The sequence below is a fragment of the Tasmannia lanceolata genome, unplaced genomic scaffold (genome assembly GCF_043159265.1).
Source record: "Tasmannia lanceolata isolate RefF3 unplaced genomic scaffold, GAP_Taslan_0.1 ptg000008l, whole genome shotgun sequence".
Lineage (NCBI taxonomy): Eukaryota > Viridiplantae > Streptophyta > Magnoliopsida > Canellales > Winteraceae > Tasmannia > Tasmannia lanceolata.
In genome coordinates this window covers 25,207,389-25,232,805 of record NW_027518685.1, presented here as the reverse complement: position 1 = coordinate 25,232,805, position 25,417 = coordinate 25,207,389, and the positions used below count along the sequence as shown (strand labels likewise).

At 39.9% G+C, this 25,417-nt stretch overlaps 2 protein-coding genes across 2 annotated transcripts in view; both read right to left on the bottom strand.

Annotated features, from left to right (window-relative positions):
- Nucleotides 1-17,647, bottom strand: part of LOC143882833 (GTP-binding protein YPTM2-like) — a gene marked incomplete at its 5' end in the record, with an annotated part of 100,670 nt that extends 83,023 nt beyond the window's left edge. The window contains 6 exons of the mRNA XM_077386236.1: nucleotides 15,579-15,681; nucleotides 15,764-15,867; nucleotides 16,800-16,955; nucleotides 17,059-17,130; nucleotides 17,448-17,495; nucleotides 17,594-17,647. Of these exons, the coding sequence (XP_077242351.1) occupies nucleotides 15,585-15,681; nucleotides 15,764-15,867; nucleotides 16,800-16,955; nucleotides 17,059-17,130; nucleotides 17,448-17,495; nucleotides 17,594-17,647 (531 nt within the window). The remainder of the gene's footprint in view (nucleotides 1-15,578; nucleotides 15,682-15,763; nucleotides 15,868-16,799; nucleotides 16,956-17,058; nucleotides 17,131-17,447; nucleotides 17,496-17,593) is intronic.
- The window catches only part of LOC143882832 (uncharacterized), a 52,797-nt gene continuing 44,438 nt past the window's right edge, over nucleotides 17,059-25,417 (bottom strand). The window contains exons 6-8 of the mRNA XM_077386235.1: nucleotides 17,594-17,899; nucleotides 17,448-17,495; nucleotides 17,059-17,130 (exon numbers count right to left, since the gene is read on the bottom strand). Coding sequence (XP_077242350.1) covers nucleotides 17,705-17,899 — 195 coding nt within the window. The 3' untranslated portion in view covers nucleotides 17,059-17,130; nucleotides 17,448-17,495; nucleotides 17,594-17,704. The remainder of the gene's footprint in view (nucleotides 17,131-17,447; nucleotides 17,496-17,593; nucleotides 17,900-25,417) is intronic.

Sequence of the window (25,417 nt, the reverse complement as noted above, 5' to 3'; positions counted from 1 at the left end):
TCATATTTTAGTCTTAAGAAACAACTGTACCATTTACGATTACAACAATATAAAGAATAAGTAACTGACAAGACATAAAACCGTAGACAAGGAGTTGCAGCCCATTAAAAAAAAAGAAAAACAAACGTGACAAAGTTTCGCATTAGCTTTACCCTCAACCTCAACTCAACTCTATATAAACCCACCCTCTACACTCAAAAAACTCAACTCAAGCAAGAGCAAAGGAAGAAGAAGAGTAGCCAGAATGAGTAGAGCAAGAGAGATATCAGTGTTGTTGATCTTGGTTTCCATGGGCATGGCAACATGGGCGGAGCAAATTCAGCAATGGCCTGAGAACTTTCTGTTGGGTATATAATATAACCCATATATGTTCTAATATAAGCCCAATAAGATAATGGACCGGTGTAGTGGGCCTACTTGGGCTAGAGCCCACTAACCTATTAAAACCCTAGTGTATCTCTATATATAGGGGTTGGAGGCAACAGACTTGGTATTCCAAACTAGATACCTTGGGTGTAATGCTTTAAGCATCCTTGCTTAAACCCTAATTACTCTAACAATCTTAAAGCATTATTGTTTTAGGGTTTCATCCTTTTTGGATCTCTCTATCTCCCACGAAAGAGAACGTCTGTAATTTTGTGGCCGTCTCTAATTTCCGGTCGTGGGTTTTCTTCGCTCCAAGATTGGCTCATTGGTGTTCTTCCTCGTTGGAACTTGCTATTATATAAGCAACCCCCCCCCCCCTCTTGGCTTCAAACAACTGTTGGGTTTTCTTCAATATATAAACCTGCAATCGTTGACGAAACAGAGAGTAGAGGGAAAAAGGGGACGTTCTCACTATATTGATATGAGATCAACTCTCGGTGAGATTTTTTTTTTCTCTTGAATCTAAAACCCTCGTTGGAACAGCAGCCCTCACAATAACAGACATATTTGGGGGTTTTCTTGGGCGTGGGTTTCAGCCCCAGCAGGAATTGCCGGAGCGGTGAAAATCGCATCGGAATAAATATGGTTTGGTCTTGGATTGCTGCAATTTCCACAACATAGTTGGTGGAGGCCGAAAACTTGCAGTCCTTTCGCGGAAAAATCGTTTCTTGGCTTCGGGTTTCTTGCAGACCTATACAACAAGATTTATTTGCTACTTGGACACGATTTTGGGCGTGGGTTTTATCCCTCAAAATCTTTTGGGCGTGGGTTTCATCCTCCCCAAAGAGTCATCTGCCTCTTTCTCTCACCCGAATTTTGATCTCTTTTGAAATGGGTTTTGATCTTTTTGAAGTGGGTTTTGATTACCCAATTCTTTTCTGCAATAAGGGCTATGTATTTTTGTCTAAGGGTTTGCAGAGGAGCATCCTGTAAAAACCTTTTTTGGGTTGAAACCCACAACTGAAGCAACTTCGGTTTCTTGGTGGAGGATCATCTCACGGCAGAAACCATTTTTGGTGGAGGTTAATCTCGCGGCAGAAACGTTTTTTGGGAGGAGGTTGTGGAACTTGGACACCTTGTTGTTGGTAGCCAGTGGGCGCTTTTGCATTTGGGTGTTATTGGAATTTGGACCTTGCAGGCTGAATCCAAACTTGTGGCTGCAAATCTTGGTGGCCGAATTGCTTTGGTGGAGTACAAACCCTTGTTGCTGAATCTTGCAGATGCAAAATTATTGGGGCCATATTCTTGTGGGGCAATACTTATTGGTCGAATTCTCTCCAATCAGGTGCATTCTTTCCAATTTGGACAGGATCTCTATGTGCTATATCAACTGTGTGCGATATCACCTTTTTGGACATTCTGTGCCTAGGAGGGTTTTATGCGATATTTGGAGCACAAGAGCGAGAAATCAGTTTGTGTAACTGTTTTTTGCGATTTGGAAACTGGCTTATGCGAGAAACGGCTACAGGTTTCTTGCAAGAGTAATTACCGCCAGTTCCAAGTGGTCTTGTAAACTGGTTCTTGTGGATCTTCTCAGACACAATTGATTTGAGACAGAGGATGAGAAATCTGTTTTTTCAGATTTTGTTGACAACTTATGCAAGCCACCAGTTCTCTGGTTCACCCCCTGTAAATCCCAATAGTTTGTCAGTTGGGTTTGGGTTATTACCTTGGTGGTTATCTGTTGTTGAAGGGTTTCGACTTGGCTGTTGGATTTGGATTTGGTACGCGATTTGGTTCACCCATTTGGCTTCGGCTTTCGCGATACACAAATCAGGTGCACTCTTTCCATATTTACTTTTGTAGTTAGTTTAAAATGGAAAAGAGTACTATTCCCTTTGAGATGGTCAAACTTCAATCCTTTGGTGGATTTAAGTTTAATTCATGGAAGTGAAAGACTCAATTCGGTCTAAAATATATAAATTATTTTTACACCGTTTTGAGTACCTTTGCTGACATGAATGAAGAAGTTGATGAATCTCAATGGCATTCTTCTAAAATGAAATGTATAAGGAAAATGTGCAAGTGAGACTGGATGATCTCAAACGATTCATTTGAATCGAAGATGATAATCGAGCCAGGAATAACTTGGAGATGGTTAGACAGTAACAGTCTGCTGCTAACGCGGTAACAAATCCCAAGAAATTTTCTTGAACATCCAAGTCACCTAAAAGTGACAATTCCAAGTTGGAGGCCAAAAAGCCTATCTTCCTGAAAAGAAGAGCAAGTGCCACAACTGTGGGAAATATGATCACTTTGCGGCAGATTGTAGGCTACCTAGGCAGATTGTAGGCTACCTAACAAGTCTAAATCTGTCACACCACAGAAGGAAGCTCATCTGATGATGGGTAAGACTGAGCCTAAGAGTTTTGTTGCTATGTTGGGCAACGGTAAGGCCAGTACTTCTTCAGATTGGTGGTTAGATACAGGAGCCACTTGTCATGTTTGCAACTCCAAAAACTACTAGTTGATGTTGTTGCCGCGAAAGAGACCGTTACAGTGGCCAGTGGAGCAGAGGTAGAGGTGCCTCACACTGGTACTGCGAACTTGGTCATTTCTTCAGGACAAATACTAACTTTAAAAATTGTTAAAGTAGTTCTTGCTCTTTAAAAGAATTTAATTTCTATTAGTCTTTTAGACTATGCTGGCATATGTACTTCATTTCTGTGTCGTAGAGTAACTTTGATTGTTAACTCATACTATTTTGATTGTGCATATTTGATAGATGGTATGTTTGATTTGAGTTTAGATAATGAGACTGGTAGTTAGGATAGTTCATCGCTAATTGCTCCTAAGTTGTTACACAACCGATTGGGACATGTGCACTATCAGAAAATGATTTAACTTACTAATACTCATAAGATACCATTATATATGTCAATTACATTTGACAAGTGTGAGAGTTAGGGGTGATAGAGAAGGAGAAGATACACATTGACAGGGTTCAAGGAATTCTGTGCCTCTAAGGGCGTAATCCTTGAAACTAGTGCTCCTCTCTCGCCTCAATCAATTGGCATAGCTGAGTGTAAGAACACGACGTTAACTTCAGTGTTAAACTCCATGTTAATGTTAGCTGGCATGCCTAGTTGCATTTGGGGAGAGGCAACTTTGACTGCAAATCACATCCTAAATCTCTATATGCTCCTCCATGTGATAGAGTACCTAAGAATTTGGTGAGGACTTTGTGACCTACCAATTGGAGAATGATCCATCATCCTATCAGGACGTGATGAGATCTACGGACTCTATATTGTGGGAAGAAGCCATTCATGAGGAAATGAGCTCTCTGTTAGAAAATCTAACTTTGCATCTAGTCGATTTGCCAAAAGGGGCTAAGACTACGGGCTGCAAGTAGATATTTATATATGATTATACAAAGTTTGTTATGGTCTTAATCAAGCACATAAATTGTGACATCAGAAATTTGGCAAAGAAGTAAAGAGCTTTGAGTTTCTGACATATAACTCGGATAAATGCCTTTACTATCGTTTTGTGTCGAATAAGGTCATGATTATTTGTTTGTATGTAGATGTTGATTCTTCTTTCCAATCTCTTTCTGTGATGAGAAATGTGAAACTACCCTTGGGTAAAGACTTCGACATGAAAAGACCTGGGTGTTGTTAACATCATTCTTGGTATGAAAGTCAGTTTTTTGAAAGGCAGGAAATCACCATTGGCCTAGCCCATTATTTGAACAACTACTTTCCTTTTTGAGGATGCAGTGAGTGCAAACCGATTGAGACACCATTTTGATTATACCAAGAAGCTGATCTCTAAGGAAGAGACAGTGTGAGCCAGTTAGATTATTCTAAACTGATTGGTCATCTCATGTTTGTGTTGCACTAGGCGAGACATAGCCTTTATAGTTGGCATGCTGAGTCATTTTACTAGCAATCCTGGCCATGAGCATAGAGATGCCCTTATGAGGTTGATGAGATACCTTTCATGTACTCCAGAGTATGCTCAAAACTATGGTAGCCATCCACTTATTGTGGAAGTTTATTCTGATGTATCATGGGGCTCAGAATCAGATGACAGCAAATTTATTGTTGTTGTGTGGAAGTCGAATTGGAACTTTATGCCCTAACTTCAGCTATAGATGAAAGCTAAGGGATAAAGAATCTGATTATGGTTATGGCATTCCACTGACCCGATTAAAGATTAGTTCTTTAGTGGGTTAAGGATTAGTTCCTTATGTGTGTTATGTGATAATCAAGCTACAACAATGGTTGTGAAGAACTCACTCTTTAATGGTAAGAAGAGACATCTTAGGCTGCAACATGCCATATGCTGAATTATCTCAAGAACACGGGATTATCACTTTGATTGATACGAAATTGAAGGATAATATGCCGATGCTCTCATATAGGGGCTGACCAAAGATCGAATATTCAAAACTGTGGGGGAGATGGGGTTAAAGTCTATATAGACAGGACTTAACCTACATCCATGTTATTTTGAATCTTCGAATCTCCCTTTTGGCCAAGATAAGCACTTGATATGTTTTGACGATGTTTACAGTTGTTGAGTGTCATTCCACATTTGATGACATGTCCTTTTTTGGGAAAGGTTGTGCATTCCAAACTTGATGATACAACTTAACTCAAATATGGATAAGATGAGTGTAACATTCCAAAAAGAAACATGAAATGGTTCTTTGCAAAAGAAACTATTTGGTCTTGTTCTTTAATGAAACTTGACAATTAGGAATGGTTATTTGCAAAAGAAGCTGTTTAGGTCTTGTTCTTTATTGAAACTTGACAATGATGCTTATGGTGAGAGTGATACTGATACTTTTTCAGCCATTTTGAATTGTACTAAGTTCTTCTTCAGGTAGAACTAGATACTTTCGTGAATTATGGAATTGTACTAAGTTCTTCTTCAGGTAGAACTAGATACTTTAGTGTTTTACACAAATGATTGGATTCATTTTCATGAAATCCATATGTGGTAATTCACAGGGATTGGAGAAAAGGAGGAGCTTATCTTGATTTGGACTTTGATGAAGATGACTTACTTGATGAGTAAATCTTCTAAAGTCATAAAGACTATACTTACATTTCAGTAGGTATAGAGTTCACTTTTTTGTGGAACTTTATTTTGGATCTCGATGAGAATCATACCTCATGAATGAATTCATTTAAGATCAGTGGGGTTCACTTATATGTGAAACTACATTTTTTGGTTGAGTTTAGCTTGTTGTATATTTAAAACTCTTGGTTTGTCATAAAAGGATTCATGTTTTCAGTTGGATTACAGATCTTTTATGATATAGACCATATGGTGATATGGATGATTCAATAATTTTGTTTGGACATCACATTAACTATCTATTGGATTGTGCTATATGTAGAACATAGGAGGAGATTGTTGGGTATATAATATAACCCATATATGTTCTAATATAAGCCCAATAAGATAATGGACCGGTGTAGTGGGCCTACTTGGGCTAGAGCCCACTAACCTATTAAAACCCTAGTGTATCTCTATATATAGGGGCTGGAGGCAACAAACTTGGTATTCCAAACTAGATACCTTGGGTGTAATGCTTTAAGCATCCTTGCTTAAACCCTAATTACTCTAACACTTTCCATCTCCAATAGACCCACAGATCCAAGCATGTTGGGCTTCTCTGTACACTATAGAAGGGTGTGTGCAGGAAATCTTTTCCTCTTTCATTAGCCAACAGCTGAATTTGGGCCCTGCATGTTGTAAGGCTATTAACGAGATTGGGGAGAATTGCTGGCCTAAGATGTTTCTGCCATTCAACCCTCTCATCCCTCCATTTATAAAGGGTTTATGTGCCTCACCGAGCCCTGCTTGAGGGAGTTGCACCAAGGCTTACTTTAGTATATTAGATTAGATTTAGATTAGTAGGAGAGCTTCTTAGTTAGTAGCCTCTCTTTTCCCTCTTAAATAACCTGAATTCTCTGTGTTCTGTTTTGAGTGAAAGATATTGCTTAAAATTGCGCTTCTGTTTGATTGAAAGAAAAAAAGAAAAAGGAAGCTACATGCTCCGTTCTGTTTTGAGTGAAAGATACAAGCTCAACATTGCCTCTCTCTCTCTCTCTCGTGAAAGATATTGCTTAAAATTGCGCTTCTGTTTAAGTGAAAGATACATGCTCAATTACCTACCAAAAAAAAAGGATACATGCTCAACACATTGCCTCTCTTAAAGTTGCGCTTCTGTTTGAGTGAAAGACACATGCTCAACATTGCCCTCTCTCTCTTAAAATTGCGCTTCTGTTTGAGTGAAAGATACATGCTCAACATTGCCCTCTCTCTCTCTCTCTCTCTCTCTCTATACGTAAGACTTGGACACTCAAATGGGCGGAGCAAACCACTAATTCTCACACGAACTCGTGACCCAGACTCAGAAAGCAATATCCGAAAAATAGTCCAAAAAGAATTCTCACACGAACGATAGTGATCAGTGCAAACCACTAATTCAGATGATCAGGCAAACCATGGAATATAGTATCCGTTAATCACTTCATATTTTACTCTTTAGAAACAACTATACCATTACGATTACAACAATATAAAGAATAAGTAACTGACGAGAAATAAAACCGTAGACAAGGAGTTACAGCCCATTAAAAAACAAGATAAACGAACGTGACAAAGTTTCTCATTACCTTTACCCTCAACTCAACTCTATATAAGCCCACCCTCTACACTCAAAAAACTCAACTCAAGCAAGAGCAAAGGAAGAAGAAGAGTAGCCAGAATGAGTAAAGCAAGAGAGATATCAGTGTTGTTGATCTTGGTTTCCATGGGCATGGCAACATGGGCGGAGCAAATTCAGCAATGGCCTGGGAACTTTCCATCTCCAATAGACCCACAGATCCAAGCATGTTGGGCTTCTCTGTACACTATAGAAGGGTGTGTGCAGGAAATCTTTTCCTCTTTCATTAGCCAACAGCTGAATTTGGGCCCTGCATGTTGTAAGGCTATTAACGAGATTGGGGAGAATTGCTGGCCTAAGATGTTTCTGCCATTCAACCCTCTCATCCCTCCATTTATAAAGGGTTTATGTGCCTCACCGAGCCCTGCTTGAGGGAGTTGCACCAAGGCTTACTTTAGTATTTTATATTAGATTTAGATTAGTATGAGAAGCTTCTTAGTCAGTAGCCTCTCTTTTCCCTTTTAAATAATCTGAATTGTCTGTGTTCTGTATTGAGTTAAAGATATTGCTTAAAATTGCTTTTGTTTGAGTGAAAGATTGCTTTTGTTTGAAAGATGCATGCTCTCTCTCTCTCTCTCCTAAGTTGTAAGTTGTAATATGTCCAACGTGCGTAAGACTCAGGACACTAGGAATCGTGACCCAGATTGAGTAAGCAATATCCAAAAAATAGTCCGAAAAGAATTCGAGCACTAAATTTCTGATTTATTAAAAAGGAGGCAACATGTTCCATCAATTGGCTTCTAGACAGACGGTATCTGGTTTCAGTAAACAATTTTACAGGTTTAGTAGAATGTATTTCCAGGCTTGATTAGCAAAGGGGCGGCCCAGCGCACGAGGCTCTCGCCATTGCGGGGTCTTGTGGCACTATCCGAGGTATTTCCGTGAGTCCTCGAAATGGGATGACGGAAAAAATGTTGATCCAAACACTAATTGGTCGTGTATTAGCAGACGATATATATATGGGTCTACGATGCATTGCCGGGAGGGCTAGATGTACGCAGCCTTACCCGTACTTTATGTGAAAATTTAAAATTCCAACAGTACTTGATGAGCAAATATTTGAAAATTCCAGAATCTGTATGTATTTTTTTAAAAATGGATACCAATTTTTATTAAGAACAAGGATTGCAAGTAGGGTTGTAACTAGGATAGGGCGGGTTGGGTTTTCTAGACACCTATCTTACCCGATAAATTATCTTGAGTTGGGTCGTGCCGAATTTTTTATATGAAACCCCAAGACTCATAAACCCAGCCATACATGAGATATTTTCTTGGGTCGGGCTGGGTTTTTAAGACAGTGACTAATTTCTAAGATTGTAAAAACAACAAATTTTCACACCAAAAATCTCTAAATTTTAAGTCATATCAAGAGAATATATTTAAGAAGGAAACTACTTTTTAAATCACAAACCTGATCACCTCAATGAAAACAGTTACATCAATATACCATAAAATAATTTGTCGTGTTATTCAGTAGATCTTTGAGAAAGTCATATTGCACCTACGAGAGGAGAAATTATATGATGGGTGGCCCTGCAAATACATGATTTTTTAAAAAGTACGGTACAGCCCACTCCATTCGATGATCCAAACCGTCCATTTGTTGGGCCACAACTTAAATAGGTCGTGCCCCAAAAATCATTTACAAAATCTTCTATAGATGGAGGGTTAGGATCATCCTATGGGTTTTGTGTTTTTTTTTAAAAAAAAAAAAAAAAAAAAAAAAACTTAACATAAAACTTGACCCGACCTGAGGTTGGGTCCGTTTTTTCAACTTTGTTTTTGAAAAGTGACACATTTCATTAATATTCATATAGCAATTGCGACTAGGAGTCCCAGCCTGCAATTAGGCTTGGCAAAATTGGCCAAACCGGGCCGAAACCGAACCGAAAATTCGGTTTCGGTTTGGGTAAATCAAACCGATTCAAATTCGGTTTGGTTTCGGTTCCGTAGAACCAAACCGATGTTCGGTTCGGTTTCGGTTTGAACCCGTGCCGAACCAAAACCGAACTGAAACACTAAAAGTATCAAAACATATTGATGGGGTGCCTATTTCATTCGGTTACTTCTCTACATAGATTACACAAGTGAGATAATTACCGCTTATTTCACCTCAGCCCTTAGATTAGGATCATCTGAACTGTAGAAATTAGGTCGTGGAGAAAACCCCAACGATATAGGAATAAAAAAGGTCATTCTTCCTCTTGCCACCTCTCTGAAAGTCTGAAACCCTCGTCCGAATTTCCTTCTCGAAATCTTGGGTGTTCTCCTTGCTGAAGCTTTTGCCCTCCTTCCTCGGGTGTTCACGTTAGTATATTTTATTTGCAATGGAAAAAAAAAAAAAATTTGGATAAAAAAAATATTTTCATAACTTCTTCAAACAATTCCTACATATCAAACAGGGCCTTCTTGACAACCATGGAAAAAAAAATCAGGGACACCATACACAGTCATGGGATGACGAAGGACATAAGAGAGATTTGAGAAGGCATAAGTGAGCAGGTCATGATAGTGGGCTAAAAGCCTAAAACACATGGAAAAAATCATCTTTAAAGTATTTTTTTTTCTTATTTTTCAAACCCAATCCAAGCCCCTTCTCACTCACACCCTGGCCATCCCTCTCTCATGAGTCATGACCATGTGATGTAGATGAATATTCCATGATTTTTTTTTCACGATTGCCTACATGTCCTAAGGTTCTGTTTCGATTGCAGGAAATTTTTTTTCATATCCACAGTTTAGAAGGATATGACATTGTTATATTTTTTCCTAGTAATATCATTATAAATTGAAGGATCCTTTAAATAAACACTAAACCATACATTAATCAAATGCTGATGAGTCTAATAATTAATGTTCTAGCCAATATTGTCCCCATGCATTTGTATTTTGTATTCTTTTATTTCTAAAACTTGAAACAAAAATTCAATGGTATACTATATAAGAGAATACCATCTTAAAAAACATTGTTTATAGTACATATTATTGAACATTAGTGTTGTTCAAAGTTCAAATTTTCTGTTTTGTTTTCTTCTCCTATTCTGTGAATTTCATGGCGAAAGATATTAGAGATAAAAGAAAAAGAAAGGAAAGTTTGTGTAAATTTCCGATTCTTTTAGTCACTTCTCTTTTGTTTTTGTGATTCTAATACATGTGCAAACTTTTTTATGGATTGCAAAATCTGGTGCATTCTCATTTTAACTCTATGTGTTCATATTGGCTTTGCCAGGGCTGCATATCTAACAACTAGACTTGTGTCTAAGACATACTTGAATCCTACTCGATCTTCAATCCGCGCCTAAGGTAATATTCTTCTCTTGTCTCTAATTCACAAGTATAGAACAGTAAATGAAGCTTGTTAGAGTATTGTAAGTCTAATAATTTTTGCTCAACCTTTCCTAACTTTGCAGGAAGATGAGTTCGCAAAGTCCTGCAATTGAGACTACTCAGGAAGTTGTTCGTAGCCCACGTCGTGCTCGCATCCCCCGCCAGGAAAAAAGGAATCGATCTTATCAAGGATCTTCAAGCCAACCAGTGGCTAGGTATATAATCTCACTTTTTCTGTAATTTTGTCATACAAATAGCCATTTTCTGCTTGTTTTCTTGTATTTTTCCCCATGAAAAATCATCTAGATCTGCTGTGATTTTCTTGCGTGAAAACTCTTTCGCTTCCGCTCCCTAGATCTACATCAAATGGTATCAGAGCATAGATTGCTGGAATTTTTCAATTTCGGCCGATCTTGGAAGAAATCTGTAGAGATCCGATACAATTTGTGAAGGACAACAAACAAGATCAAAGAAAGTGTGCAGGATCGGACATATTACTAGTTTATACTGCAACGTGTTTCTGAAAATTGGTAGTTTTCATGAAAATCAGTGCTGAAATTCGTGTTAATTGACTGAAATTCAGAGCAGAGATTGTTCCTTTCAACGATCAGAACCTACAAGAAACAGAAATCTCAAGACTGCTCTCTGATGCGAGCAATTTGACATGATTTTCACACTTGGAATTGGTTTCAAACAGCATTGTCTTCGGTTCTATGGATCAAACTACAGATCTGGCATGTATTGCTTCCCCTGCAAATCCACAAACCCTAGCCGACAAGCATATCTCAGTTTTCATTTGGAATAAGTAAATCATTGAATTAGAACCAGAACTTTGCTAATTCGTGTGTTCGGTTTCTCCTTGTTCAGCTCAATTCATCAGATAATGCCTGAGATCTGCCAAATCTTGATTGTATACTTTAGTTATACAAGAAAGCTCGAAGAGTTGCAGAATATGTCCGGTATTGTCTGATTTGTTGCAATTTTAGAGTTCCAAGGTAGTTTCAAGTGATTTCTCCTAGAAATCCTTGACATCTCTAAGTTCATCTCCTTTCCTGTTGTTTAGTCATTCAAGATCCTGGAATTTTGTCAAGTCTGTAAGCAAGAGCGCCAAATCCATGGACTTCATTCAATTCACCGCTTAGATTTAAAAAATAAAAAATAAAAATTTGTGGCCATGATCTGTGATCGTGTCTGCATGTTATTTTTGTGAGTCCATCAAAAGGCTTGAGAATTAAGGTAGCAAATTGGTGAATTCTTCTCAACTTTTAGGTGATGGAAGGTGTTCCCTACACTTCATAAGAAGATTACGAAGGAACAAAATATAGTTCTTACTGTTGCTGCTTACTAATTCTCATGAGAGTTGCTTCCGAGGTGTTTGATAAAATGCATGTGAAAGAGGTTGAGGTCCTACATGTCATCTTTGACCTATGCAGACAGTTGTTGGCACTAGAATCTTCAGTTTACATATATTGAAAAGTAAGATTTGAAAGGACAGCTCCTTCTAGTGCTAGTGTGTTATCTTTGAAGACTATATTGCAGAGGGCTTCAAATAGATGGCAGTTGTGTGGATTGTTACTTGAGCTTCAGCATTAACAAGTTAATTGTCTGATAAGAGCCTATATCCCTTGAGGTTATGCACATTTCAGTGTAGCAACTTTCTGTCACAAGAGAACTTCTATAATTGGAGATTCCTTTTCCACTCAACTGCCTAGAGAACTTATGGAGGGTCTGAAAAGGCTAAATTCAGAGCTCAGAATTATCTGATTTGGTGCTTCCATGTCTGATTTGGTGCTAGGAATAGTAAGCCGGTCAGGATTTGTTTTGCTAGAAAAGGTCTGAGATGGATAAGATGTGGCATTATCAAGATCCATCTGGGAAAATCCAGGGGCCATTTTCTATGAGACAATTACATAAATGGAGTACAACTGGGTACTTTCCTGCTGATCTGAGAATATGGAAAGCATCTGCAAAACAATATGACTCTATATTGTTGACTGATGCAGTAATTGGTAAGTTCCAGAAAGAGCCACCACCATGGGAGCCTCAGTTGGGAAGCTTTTCGCAGCCTCAAATAGCTATTACTACATCTAGATAATAATCGGGAGAGAGAGCTTCGATATGAGGCCTCCATGATGGAGTTACAACTTTCACTTCAGAGGCTAGCAGCAGAGCAGAGACTTAGAGAGGCTTCCTCTCCTCCATCTCATGAAGACGATGATGCTGTTGATGATGATGAGGAGGATGCAGATGAGTTAGTGACTGAGCAAATGGAGGACATGATTCCCAGTGAGGAACCAATGACCGATTAGTGTCTGGTTAAAGAGGATTCAGTGAGTGTTGAGCCTTTTCTTGAGGGTTCAGATGCAAAGGCATCAGATCAGGGTGAGATCAGGGATCCACGGGAGCCAAAGATAGAGTCTATAGAGCCAGCGTATGATTATGAGCATTTGGTGGATAGTTTGGAGTTCACTAGGACATTGGTGGATCCGTTTCTTGAGCAGGGTCTACAGCAGAGCATTTATGTTTTCATGGAGTTATCGCGAGCAGAGATGAGCAGATTGTTTGTGAACAGGGACAGACATGACCCACCACTGGTTTGTTTGTGGTGGTGGTGGATACACGCTCTGAGATACATCCCATGGCAGACTGACGGCCCCCGGATAACGGGCCTTGATTTGGCCACTTTTGTCTTCGACCCCGCCATTGACATCATATCGCCTTTGGCCGGTTAGCGAGGGATGACATCCCTGCATGCCCCGACTTGAGTCTACGCCTCCTTCACAGCGGAGTCGAGCTTGAGGGCAAGCTCTTTTCTAAGGGGGGGAGAATGATGTGGACCGGGTTCCCGGTCAAAGCCTTGGGGTTTCATAGGTAAATGGGTGGTAGTTTACTAGTAGCCTTTATATAATTTTTCGAGTGTTTGAGTGGCTTTATGGTGAGGGCATTCTTGTAAATAGAGTGTGATATAGGGGGTAATTGTGATAAGGAGGGTGAAGGTGGTTGGAGGAAAGTGGAAACTTCTAGACCCCACCTTTCTCTCTATAAATAGGAGATAGTGGGTGACATGTGAAGAGGTTTTTTAGATGGATTCTTTTTGAAGTGGGTTTGGAGGGAGTTTAGAAGGAGGTTGTTGTGTACTTTGGGGATTTCTTCATGGATTGGCAAGAGACTTCTTGAATTTGTAAAAGTTCTCTTTCCTCTACCTCTCTACTTGTGAATTCCAAGTAGAAATGAAGAAAATTCCTTTTTCTTTTCCTTAGATCTGTAATTTTGTCATACAAATAGCCATTTTCTGCCTGTTTACGTGTATTTTTCCCCATGAAAAATCATCTAGATCTGCTGTGATTTTCTTGCATGAAAACTCTTTCGCTTCCGCTCCCTAGATCTACATCACTTCCGGATCGTCGTCAAAACCTATTCTGAAGACATCCCCTATGGCCAACAACTCATCCATTTCCTTAGGGGGAACAACTTCACTTTCTTCTGATTCCAGAAAACCCATCAACCTTGAGTCCGCCTCCTGTCTTTCCTCATCCATAACCGTTTTTTCAACTTGAAACACAACCCAACCCAGGATCCTTGATTTCTAACCCCAACCAAGGTTATTTTCCATTCATGCCAATTGGGGGATAAAGATCGCCCACTATACAATGAGATGCTAACTGCTTCTGATTTGGCTTGGCGATTAGCAAAATCGTTAGCATTTCTAAGAATGAGAGAATGACAATAAGCAAACAGATCTTTAATCTCATCGATGAAATTGGCTAGTCTTCATGGCCACATGAAATTGTATTATAGGAATCGCTTTCCACTTTCAAATTGCCCTTCAGCATGTCAATTGGACCCACAAAGGAGTAGATGATGCCATCCAAAGAATTCCTAAAAATGACTTCAATACCTGCCTTTTTTAGTTGCCAAGGGAGCGACTGTCGAGATTGAGTTTTATAATGCTTCTAGGAGGCGGTTTTCATCTCACTGTCACTTTAGATCTAGGAATCCTCCTCTCAAAATTGTGTTCCAATTTTTAATAAGATATCTTTAGAATATCCTCAATAGGAATAATGTTGAGGAGCCCAAAAGACTAATGTTGATATGATGTTCCAAACCAACTAGTCAAGAGAGGAGCCTCTACATTAAAAATGCGTGAACTCCTTTCCTTCCAAATAATCAAAGTATAGTAAAAAGATGCGAGTCACCACCCAATCTTGTTATTTTCTTGAATCGAATTTGGAAATACCCAATTGACCCAGAACCAATTAAGAACCTGGTCTAAAATGGGAGAAGTCAACCTCTAGCGAATGAAAAGATACGAGGCAGAATCTTCATCTGAATCACAAAGGTAGCACTTGGTTGCCTATTGAAAATGACAGTCTTTTAGCTTGACCTACGTGTTAGTGTTAGATATTGTTAAGAGACATTCAGCAAAAAGACTAAACTCTTGGCAGAACAAGGAGTTCCCAAACCATCTGCCAAGTAAATGTAGAAACCAAAAGATAACCCCAAAAATCTAGATAGCGATTTAACTAAGAAATAAGTCAAGAAGGATTGCCCAAAAACCCAAAAACCTGAATTCTTACCAATTTATGTAGATTTTGGTTGCGCAAAATCGATATAAATCGGTTACCGTAAACCCAGCATTGACCCTTATAAAGGGTGAATGCTCTGAGACAGTTGCGTGGGTACATTGAAACACCCCCCATCCTTGAAAACTATATCTAGTTGTCTGGTCCTGACGGTTAGGCTGTTTCAGTATGCACACACCAACACCATAACGTAATCAGAATAAAACGCTGATTCCGATTATAAATTTCGGCAATCCAAAAACACCCTCACTGTTATCTGTACTGCCCTTACTAGGTTTCCACAGTATGGCATGCGATGAGAGATCTATTGTATCGTTGCATGAATAAACAACAAAAAGGATAGAGACATGGATATGCATGTGAAGTTCAACACCAATAATAACACGAATACTATTGGACTGATTCCTGATTTGTACAGGCATCAAATGGAGTTGGAAAGAATGGAAGTTTAAGGGCAGTTTAGAAACAAAGATGATGAAATAACGAGGATGAGGGTGTCTTTCAATAAGAAAGGAAGCTAGTTTTACATTGCCATGGGCGGGAAAACAGCTCACCATTTCTTAAGAAGAGCAGCAGCTAGTCTTTTGGGTCACTGGTTGGCCATGGAACTGCACCGTCAGGGGCCTGGCACTGTTCATGGCTGGTTGGCTCGCCATCCTACGAGAAGAGGAAAACAGATGAGAAATGGAATGCGAATTGCAGTATCCATATGAAGTCAAAGATTGGAAAACAGGCAAACCTGTTCTTGATCTCAGCAGCCATGGCCATGAAGGCCTGTTCTACATTAGTAGCATTTTTAGCGCTCGTCACCACGAATGGGATCCCGATTTCATCAGCAAATGCCTTGTACAGAAAAAGAATGATGTCCCAATATTAAATTCACAACAGAAATAAATGACATGCCCAAATGAAGAACATGATATGCGACAATTTTCAAAGAGCTTGCATTTTAGTTCAAGATAAAAAAAATTGCAATATGCAAGGCTTTTTTGAAAGATCGAACCCTAAAGGTGCAAGATTTTCAACCAAAACCCACTAATGGTAAGTAAATGAACCTCATTTAAAAAAAATAAAAAATATTGATGGTCACTGTAGAAAAAAATGTTGGGCATGTATAACAAAATCCCATGCAATGGGAACTACGAAAAATGGAATACCCACTTGCATTGCTTTGCTTACCAACAAATTAATATATATGCTCCACAAATCGTAAGGTTGGGATGATCCAATGGAGCTGATTTTTGGGGCACACCCTATCTATGTCAAGGCCCATCAAATGAATGGCTTGCATCACCCAAACAAGGTGGGCCCCCGCTGTGTTTTGGCCGGCGGACTAGAAAAGTGTTTCTAGTCGGCAGACTAGAAACACTTTTCACACACACACACACACACACACACACACACACACATATATATATATATATATATATATATATATATATATATATAGAGAGAGAGAGAGAGAGAGAGAGAGAGAGAGAGAGAGAGAACTGTTGGTGAGCTTAAGCGCACCATTTTTTTGGTGCGCTTAAGTTGTTATAACGCCTCCCATTGGTGCGCTTAAGCGGGACCCAAACATTTAAACGAATGGGAGGCGTTATAACAACTTAAGCGCACCAACAAAATGGTGAGCTTAAGCGCACCAACAGTTTTCTCATATATATATATATAATGTAACGCTGATCCCACATTATTGATTGATCCCAAAAGGAATAGAAAAACTATCGTCACTGGTTAATGATTAAAGTAATCATACTAGCAAAGAGAGAGCTTACCTTGGCCGTCTCGTAAGAAACTACTTTATTTGCCGTGAGATCACACTTGTTTCCAACAAGAAGCTTGTTGACATTCTCACTTGCACAACGGTCAATTTCACTCGGCCATTGCTTGACACTGTTAAAGCTTTCCTGGTCCGTAACATCATAAACCACCTGCCAAAATGAACCAATGTGAGCAGTTTCCCTAACACTCAACTTTGAGTCGACAAGAAACACAATGGCTAGAACTACACAAGAAAAAAAAACAAATACTCACTATAATCCCATGTGCACCACGGTAGTAGCTGTTTGTGATTGTCCTAAAACGTTCTTGCCCAGCAGTGTCCCACTATAACCAGGAAAATCAAATCAGTGATTAATTAAAAAGAAAATGACAAACAATGATCTCACCACCATTCATAACAAATGCAACGACAACTAGCGCTAGCAAAGATATCATGACTCCTGCACTAGGCACTAATTGACTGGCAATTAAGGATAGAATGAGAGCTATGAATGGATTCATTAGTGAATTATTATTTCATGTTTGAAAGCATAGTTATTTAGGTATCTTAAAGCCAGCAAATAATGTTCCAATAGATAGCTAGATACGGCTAAAAAATGTAAGCAAGCACAATTCCAAATAACATTGAATATGAAACTCACTATCTGAAGTTTAATGGTCTTCCCATCTTGCTCCACAGTACGTATTTTCTGCAAAGGAAAACAAAATGAGCATCATCAGTTTTTCTTCTTCTTTTTTTTTTTTTTTTTGGCATCAAAGTAGATGGTGGTAGCTAATAAATGCTTACAAAATCAACTCCTATGGTGCTGATGTAACTCTCCAGATATGAATCATCCTGCAGCAGCTAGGATGTTTCAGTTCTGAAATTCACCTCTGAATTTTCATATTGGAGCTATGATCACTCCTCTGTCAGTGCCCAATTTGAATTGAAGGGAGCTACAACCCAATACTTAACAGAGGAACTAGTTGCTTTTGGGCAAAACAGTTGGCTTAACATGGTTTGCTGATTGTACATCCACCATTTGCTATCATAACTGAATTTCAATCTCTGTCCTTGGTATTCACAAACCTGCTGCCCACTAAAGTTTGGGACCTGTGACAAAGAAGCTTGATGAAAGACCATTACCCAAATGTGCGATTCAAATCACAAAAGAGCAGTTCACAGTCATTGTCAAGATTTTAGAAAGGTAATTCTCAAACCTCCTGCCACCTTCTCCAGCCCAACAAACACAAAACAACACAGTGCACAAGTTAGAACTGTCCCAACAGTAGTGATCAAACACAAACTTTGGACCACTCTTGAGGTTCCTTCTAAAGTGAATTTGTTGCAAACCGCATAGAGTTGCAATGTTGTTTGTGACCATGCACTCACGGTTTGGAGCAAACAAATTTAATTCCTGCAGCCTGCAACAATTTGGTAGTTGTGCATATGGCTTTGTTAGAGGGTGTGAAATGACAGATAATTGGAGTATGTTCAGAGGAGTTACGAGCAGGGTGTGCTGCTCTAGAGATTTTGAACCCATAATGAGCAAAACCAACACTTGGAAGATGCTGAGATCCTTCAGTTCAAAATATCATCTCGAAACATGTAATGATCAAAAGACTGAAGTACTTCAACTGAATTCTTAGAATCTGGAACTCCATATCACTGCGTAACTTGATCTTGAAAATTGAGTTCTTGGAGAGGGATTCATGATAACCTAAGTACCAATTACTCCAGGATTGCAGTGGACAAAAGTCGCCACAAACCAAGCTGAGATGTAATGTGCAAACCAGACACAAGCAGCTACCACAAAAATCTCTATCCCAAAACACGACAACCAACAATATTCAAGAATCCAGTCCGGAGCAGTCCTAAAACAAGTATATCAGCCCACACAAACAGCGCAAAAAATCAATATCAATAAATTTCCAGACAAAGTTAATGCCACACAACAATGTCATCCACTAACGGTCCACAAACAATTGAACAAGAACTCATGATACATTCCACCTGCTGTTATTGCACTCGTTCCGAGCTTTAGCTCATGCCTCTGCATACGTCCCACACAGTACGTGCTTATGTAGACCAATATAATAGTACCAAATGGTTTACATGTGCACAAGACAAAAAATACTAAACTAGGTCCAAAACTAAAACCAAAGTGAGAGGCACCTAAAGATAATTGACGCAGAGCTGAAAGAAGAGAGTAAGCTATCAAACAACCAATAGATAGGCGGAAACAATGCCCAGTGTCAAAGGAAAACTCTGACACCATTTAATGACTTAGAGCTGAACAAATTTCAAATCGGACCCTGCTCAATTTCCCTAAAATTTTTAACTCTAACATGAAAGAAAACAATCAAATTTAACTTTGACAATAGAAGTTCGCCCACTGATATATCCAACTTCCGCTTACCTCTCAGGTGAGGGTGGTTGGAAAGAAATTACTCAATTTAGCATTTTCACAAACAATCCCAACATCATTGGTTGGCTTCATTTCTCAAAATCAGGTGGGTGAGGGTCCCTTTTCACTGCAAGTTGATTCATGTCCAACACTACTGAAATTCTTAGGAATGTAGTGGTTGTTCTTCTTGCACGGACTGGACTTCGGTGAGATATTGGAGTGGGTTCACACTAATATATTTCCAATGATATGAGAAAATGAATCCCAGCAACTATTCTCATGGGGCATTCATTACAATAGGGTTTTAACCCAGGTGTTTTAATTGAACAGTATCCCCAAATTCGAAGATAACCAACATCACTAATAAGAAAATTCAATAATGCTAATGATAAAACTGAGTTGACAGAAATCTCTACAGTAATGGATTAGATCCAAGCTAATTCTCTATCGGTGAGAAATAGAGGCTTGAATTTCCAATCAAAGAGAATAACCTTGCTTGCAACAAGAAACAAAAGAGAATTGTAGGAAAAACTAATTGCAATACCTTTCCTGAACTCTCTGTAGAAATCCCTGCTACTAGCAGGTTCCGAGAAATTCCCGGCAGCCTTCGAATTCTCCTCTCCGATTTTTTTTTACCAAAAAATATCTCCCTTGAATTCAACTATTGTTTGTCATTTATTTTACCCAAATGGCACTCAAAAGACCAAACTGCCCCTCACTTATCCTAGCAGTGAGGTGTGTCCTGGGACAGAGATGTCCACTCTTTTCTTTCATTCTCTCACTTCTTCCCAAGAAACTCATGCTTTCATCCGTTTTTTTTAATTTTTAAAAGTCACTTTCCTCTTTTCATACCCTCTTATTTCATGAAAACTTCGACTACCTACACTACTCTACGCCCATTACACTTTGGCCGGGACCTGCTCTACGTCAATAATCCATAGAGGAAATAACACCAGGAAGAAGTAGCTATCAAGTGCAAGTGTTGGCGTTGTTCGGTCTAAACACGATGGGTGTATGAGCACGCGCGCGCTTGTGTAAGTGTATGTGCGGGCATGCCAGCCTCTCTCTCGAGGCAAGAACTCGGAAACTCAAGTCGAGGGAGGTCAAAGACCAAAATGTTTCTGTCCACTGGGATTGGATTTTAGGTGATCGAGAAGAAGAGGGGAATGACACCTTCTTCCTTGGGCCCCTCTGCCTTTGCACATGTGGAAAGGACTCTTTAGGTACAATGCATGATGCTAAAAAGAAAAGAGGGGGTTGGGGTTGTTGGGGGGGGGGGGGGGGGGTGCCTACGCGCTCGTGGCATGGACAACACTTAGGGTTGAAAGACCGTCCGACTCCAGCTACACAGCAAAACAGCCACATATCAGATGCCGGTGAGAAGGACAAACAAATAACTATGAACTCTTCCTTAATCCGGGTACAAGCTATAGCTGTGGAAAGTAAAAGGATATAGGTACTGGAAAAGTAAAGATAATTTGCTAATACATGATTTATAAAATTGTTTGCAACGATCTTGAATTAAATCATTTCAAGTCATCTGGAATCGAAAACAAGCCTACAGGGGAGACGTCTGTTTCAACCTCTAAGAATTGATCCTACTAATCCTTTAAGATCCTAAATCTGGCAAAGAGCACGTTTATGCGATTTATAAGAGACTTAAATGAAATGGTATTTCGGGATTTCAACTGTTCTTTTAAGAATTTCAATTTTTTTTTGAATGGCAAGAGAAAAATCATTGAAAGCGAGACTGAGGAGGTCCCAAATAGTACAAAATAAAGAAAGGACCAAGATCCGGAAAAAATTCAAGAAAACAAAGCAACTAGGGAGGAAGAAAATAAAAAAGCTCAATACTATCCCTAGAGACAACCTCTCTAGCTAGCTTCTCAGCCTCTCCATTCGTTGATCGCCTGACGTGAATGAAGGAAATCAAGGACGATCCAATTCGATCCTAGATCTGATAAAAAGGAGCGCTGAATCTCCAAGATGCAGAACGAGATCCTTTTAGCCACCTAATAACATTGAGTGAATCCCCTTCCACGACCACCTTACTAAGATCTGTATTACGAAGCAAATTGATGCCATGATGGATAGCACGAACTCCCGCCTCATTAGCGTCAACCACACCAATAGGACCACTGAAATCCCAAATTACAACTCCTCCTTCATTCCTCAAAAGACCTCCATTACTCGTTGGCCCTAGATTCCCCAAACTTGAGCCATCAAAGTTAAGTTTGAGAGTCCCATGGGAAAGAGAGGACCAGACTTGGATAAATTTGGGACTGCTAATAGACCTCTTTCCAACCATGCCACAATTCATAATCCAATACAAATATGAAACCTTCTAAAGTTTTCACCCAAGTTATGGTTAAGGCAACCACCTAATTGAAAAGAAATTGTGCTTCCTTCTTCAATCCCTTAAAGACCCTAGCATGTTGTTCCTTCCAAAGTACACACGCCATAGACTTTTACCTTTCCTCTTCCATGGAGCCGTTGCCCAACAATGAAACAAGTCTACGAAAGACTTTGGGGACACCCATGCAATCATAAATCTGCTCAATAAACTACCCCAAACCTCCCTCCTCGCCACCTTACAGTGAACTAGGAGGTGGTCCACTGATTCCACGGCCTCGATGCATAGGGCACAATGATCTACAAGCAACATGTTCCTCTTTCTGAGGAAGTCAATGGTCTGAATTCTGCCGAGGATCGCCGTCTACCCAAATAAGCAAACCCTCGGCGGAGCTTTTATGTTCAACACTTTGGCTACTTTGGAGGGACTGAGGCAAGTTAGAAGATGGTGGTAAAATGATTTTACCGAGAATTGCCGTTGAGAGGCAACTTTGATTCATCAGCGCCTCCACGCATATGAATTGCCCAACCTCCCCCCACCTCTTTCTCCCTCATTATGTTAATTTGTTCTTCACAATAGGAAGGAATTATTCTTTCTGAGAGCAAGATTGAGACATTAGAGGGGGGAGAGCGGTGAGAGAGGTGCTAAGGGAGAGAGACGTGGGAGAATGGGAAGCTTAGAGAGAGAAAGATTGACATGAGAGAGAGGGACACTAGGAGGAGAGAGTGTGAGTGGAGAGAAAAGATAGACAAGAGAGAGAATAGGTAAGGAGGAAATAGATATGTGTGTGTGAGAGACAGATAGGGAGAAAGAGAGAGAGAAACGTATGTGTGGTAGAGTTGTATGAGTCCTACAAGAGACCAATCCTCTCTTTCCTCCCTTACTTTTTTTACTTTTTTTTTTTTGGAATAGTGATATGATAACCGAGAAGGGAACCCGAATGGATAACCTCTTCACACGTTACCCACAACCTCTTTATGATTTTTTGCTTCATTTTTGTTCAAATGGCAAAACTACCTTCCTGTGCCATGTGCCATATTGGGATTTGTCCCGTTCCACTCTCGTTAGGCAGACAGCCTCACTAGTGGTACTCCCTTTTTTATATTAATTATTTATGTCAATCTCCCATGTTCCACTCTTGTTAGCCGGTCGGTCTCCCTAGTGACACTCCCTTTTTATATTATTTAAGTAAATCTCCCATGCCCCCTAGCAACGAAATGAAAACTCTTCAGTGTGGTGACGTCCTCCCCCTTTCCATGTAGAGACTAGCCACAACGTTTTTTTAGCCCTCTTCTATCTTTCATAAATACAATCATTTTCATTTACGTCTTACCCAAAATTGGAATGCATTGGCGGAGAAGGCCGAGAATGTTCGACATCGAACGTAGGGAACATAGTCCACATACTTATGATCGAATAGCAATCAGAGGTGCCGATAATACCTCCATTTCTTCACTGGTTTTTTTTCGCAATCCGTCGATTGCTGGGGGTGGCACCCGTTGAGGACAAGATGAGAGAGCACCGCTTAAGATGGTTTGGACATATCCAACGTAGACCTTTAGACAGTCCACTGAGAAAAGGCGACTCATGCCAAGTTGATGAGGCTACATTATATCCGAAGGCAACATAGTATCCTAAGCGACATTGTAGCCGAAGGCAACATAGTATCCGAGCCTACATTGTATCCGAGGTGACATTATATTCGAGACAACATTGTATTTATATCCGAGACGACATTATATTCGAAGGCGACATAGTCTTCAAAGAAACCTTGTATCTGAAAGCAAAATAGTATCTGAGACAACATTATGTCCGAAGGCAACATAGTATCCGAAGCGACATTGTAGTCGAAGCGCAACATTGTATCCAAGGCGACTTAATATCTGAGGAGACGTATCCGAAAGCAAAATAGTATCCGATGCTACATTGTATCCGAGGCAACATTATATCCGAAGGCAACATAGTATCCGAAGCGACATTTTAGTCTAAGGCAACATAGTATTCGACGCTACTTTGTATCCGAGACAACATTGTATCCGATGGCGACATTGTATACGAAGCGACCTTTTATCCGAAAGTAAAATAGTATCTGAGACTACATTGTATCCGAAGGCAACATCGTATCCGAAGCGACATTGTATCCGGGGCAACTTTATATCCGAGGTGACACAGTATCCAAAGCGACCTTGAATCCGAAAGCAAAATAGTATCCGAGGCGACATTATATCCGAAGCGACATTATAGCCGAAGGCAACATAGTATCCAAGGCTACATTGTATCCGAGGCGACTTTATATCCGAGCCAACATTGCATCCGAGGCGACATTGTATCCATGGGCGACATAGTATCTGAAAGCAAAATGGTATCCAAGGCTACATTGTATCTGAGGCGACTTAATATCCGTGGCAACATAGTATCCTAAGCGACATTGTAGCCGAAGGCAACATAGTATCCGATGTGACATTATATTCGAGACAACATTGTATTTATATCCGAGACGACATTGTATTCGAAGGCGACAGTCTTCGAAGAAACCTTGTATCTGAAAGCAAAATAGTATCCGAGACGACATTATATCCGAAGGCAATATAGTATCTGAAGCGACGTTGTAGTCGAAGCGCAACATTGTATCCAAGGCGACTTAATATCCGAGGCGACATATCCGAAAGCAAAATAGTATCCGATGCTACATTGTATCCGAGGCAACATTATATCTGAAGGCAACATAGTATCCGAAGCGACAATCTAGTCGAAGGCAACATAGTATTCGAGGCTACATTGTATCCGAGGCAACATTGTATCCGATGGCGACATTGTATCCGAAACGACCTTGTATCCAAAAGCAAAATAATATCTGAGGCTACATTGTATCCGAAGGCAACATCGTATCTGAAGCGACATTGTAGCCGAAAGGCAACATTGTATCCGAGGCAACATAGTATTCGAAGTGACCTTGAATCCGAAAGCAAAATAGTATCTGATGCTACATTGTATCCGAGGCGACTTTATATCCGAGGCGACATTGTATCCGTAGGCGACATAGTATCCGAAAGCAAAATAGTATCCGAGGCTACATTGTATCTGAGACGACTTAATATCCAAAGGCAACATAGTATCCCAAGCAACATTGTACCCAAAGGAAACATAGTATCCGAGGCAACATTGTATCCGAGACGACTTTATATCCAAGGCAACATTGGATCCGAAGGCGACATAGTATTCGAAGCGATCTTGTATCCGAGGCGACATTATATCTGAAGGCTACATAGTATCCGAAGCGACATTGTAGCCGAAGGCAACATAGGATCCGAGGCTACATTGTATTCGAGGTTACTTTACATCCGAGGAAACATTATATCCGATGCGACATTGTATCCGAAGCGACTTTATATCTGAAACCAAAATAGTTTCTGAGCCTACATTGTATCCGAGGCAACAAAGTATCTGAAGTGACATTGTAGCTGAAGGACATCAATGTATCCGAGGCGACATAGTTTCCGAAGCGCCTTATATCCAAAACCAAAATAGTATCTGAACCTAAATTGTATCCGAGGCAACATAGTATCCGAAGCGACATTGTAGCAGAAGAGCAACATTGTATCCGAGGCAACTTTATATCCGAGACAACATTTTATCCGAGGCGACATTGTATTCGAAGGCGACAGTATCCGAAGCTACCTAGAATCCGATAGTAAAAAAATATCAGAGGCGACATTATATCCGAAGGAAACATAGTATCCGAAGCGACATTGTAGCCAAAGGCAACATACTATCCGAGGCTATATTGTATCCGAGGAGACTTTATATTCGAGGCAACATTTTATCCGAAGGCGACAATATTCAAAGCGACCTTGTACCCGAAATAAAATAG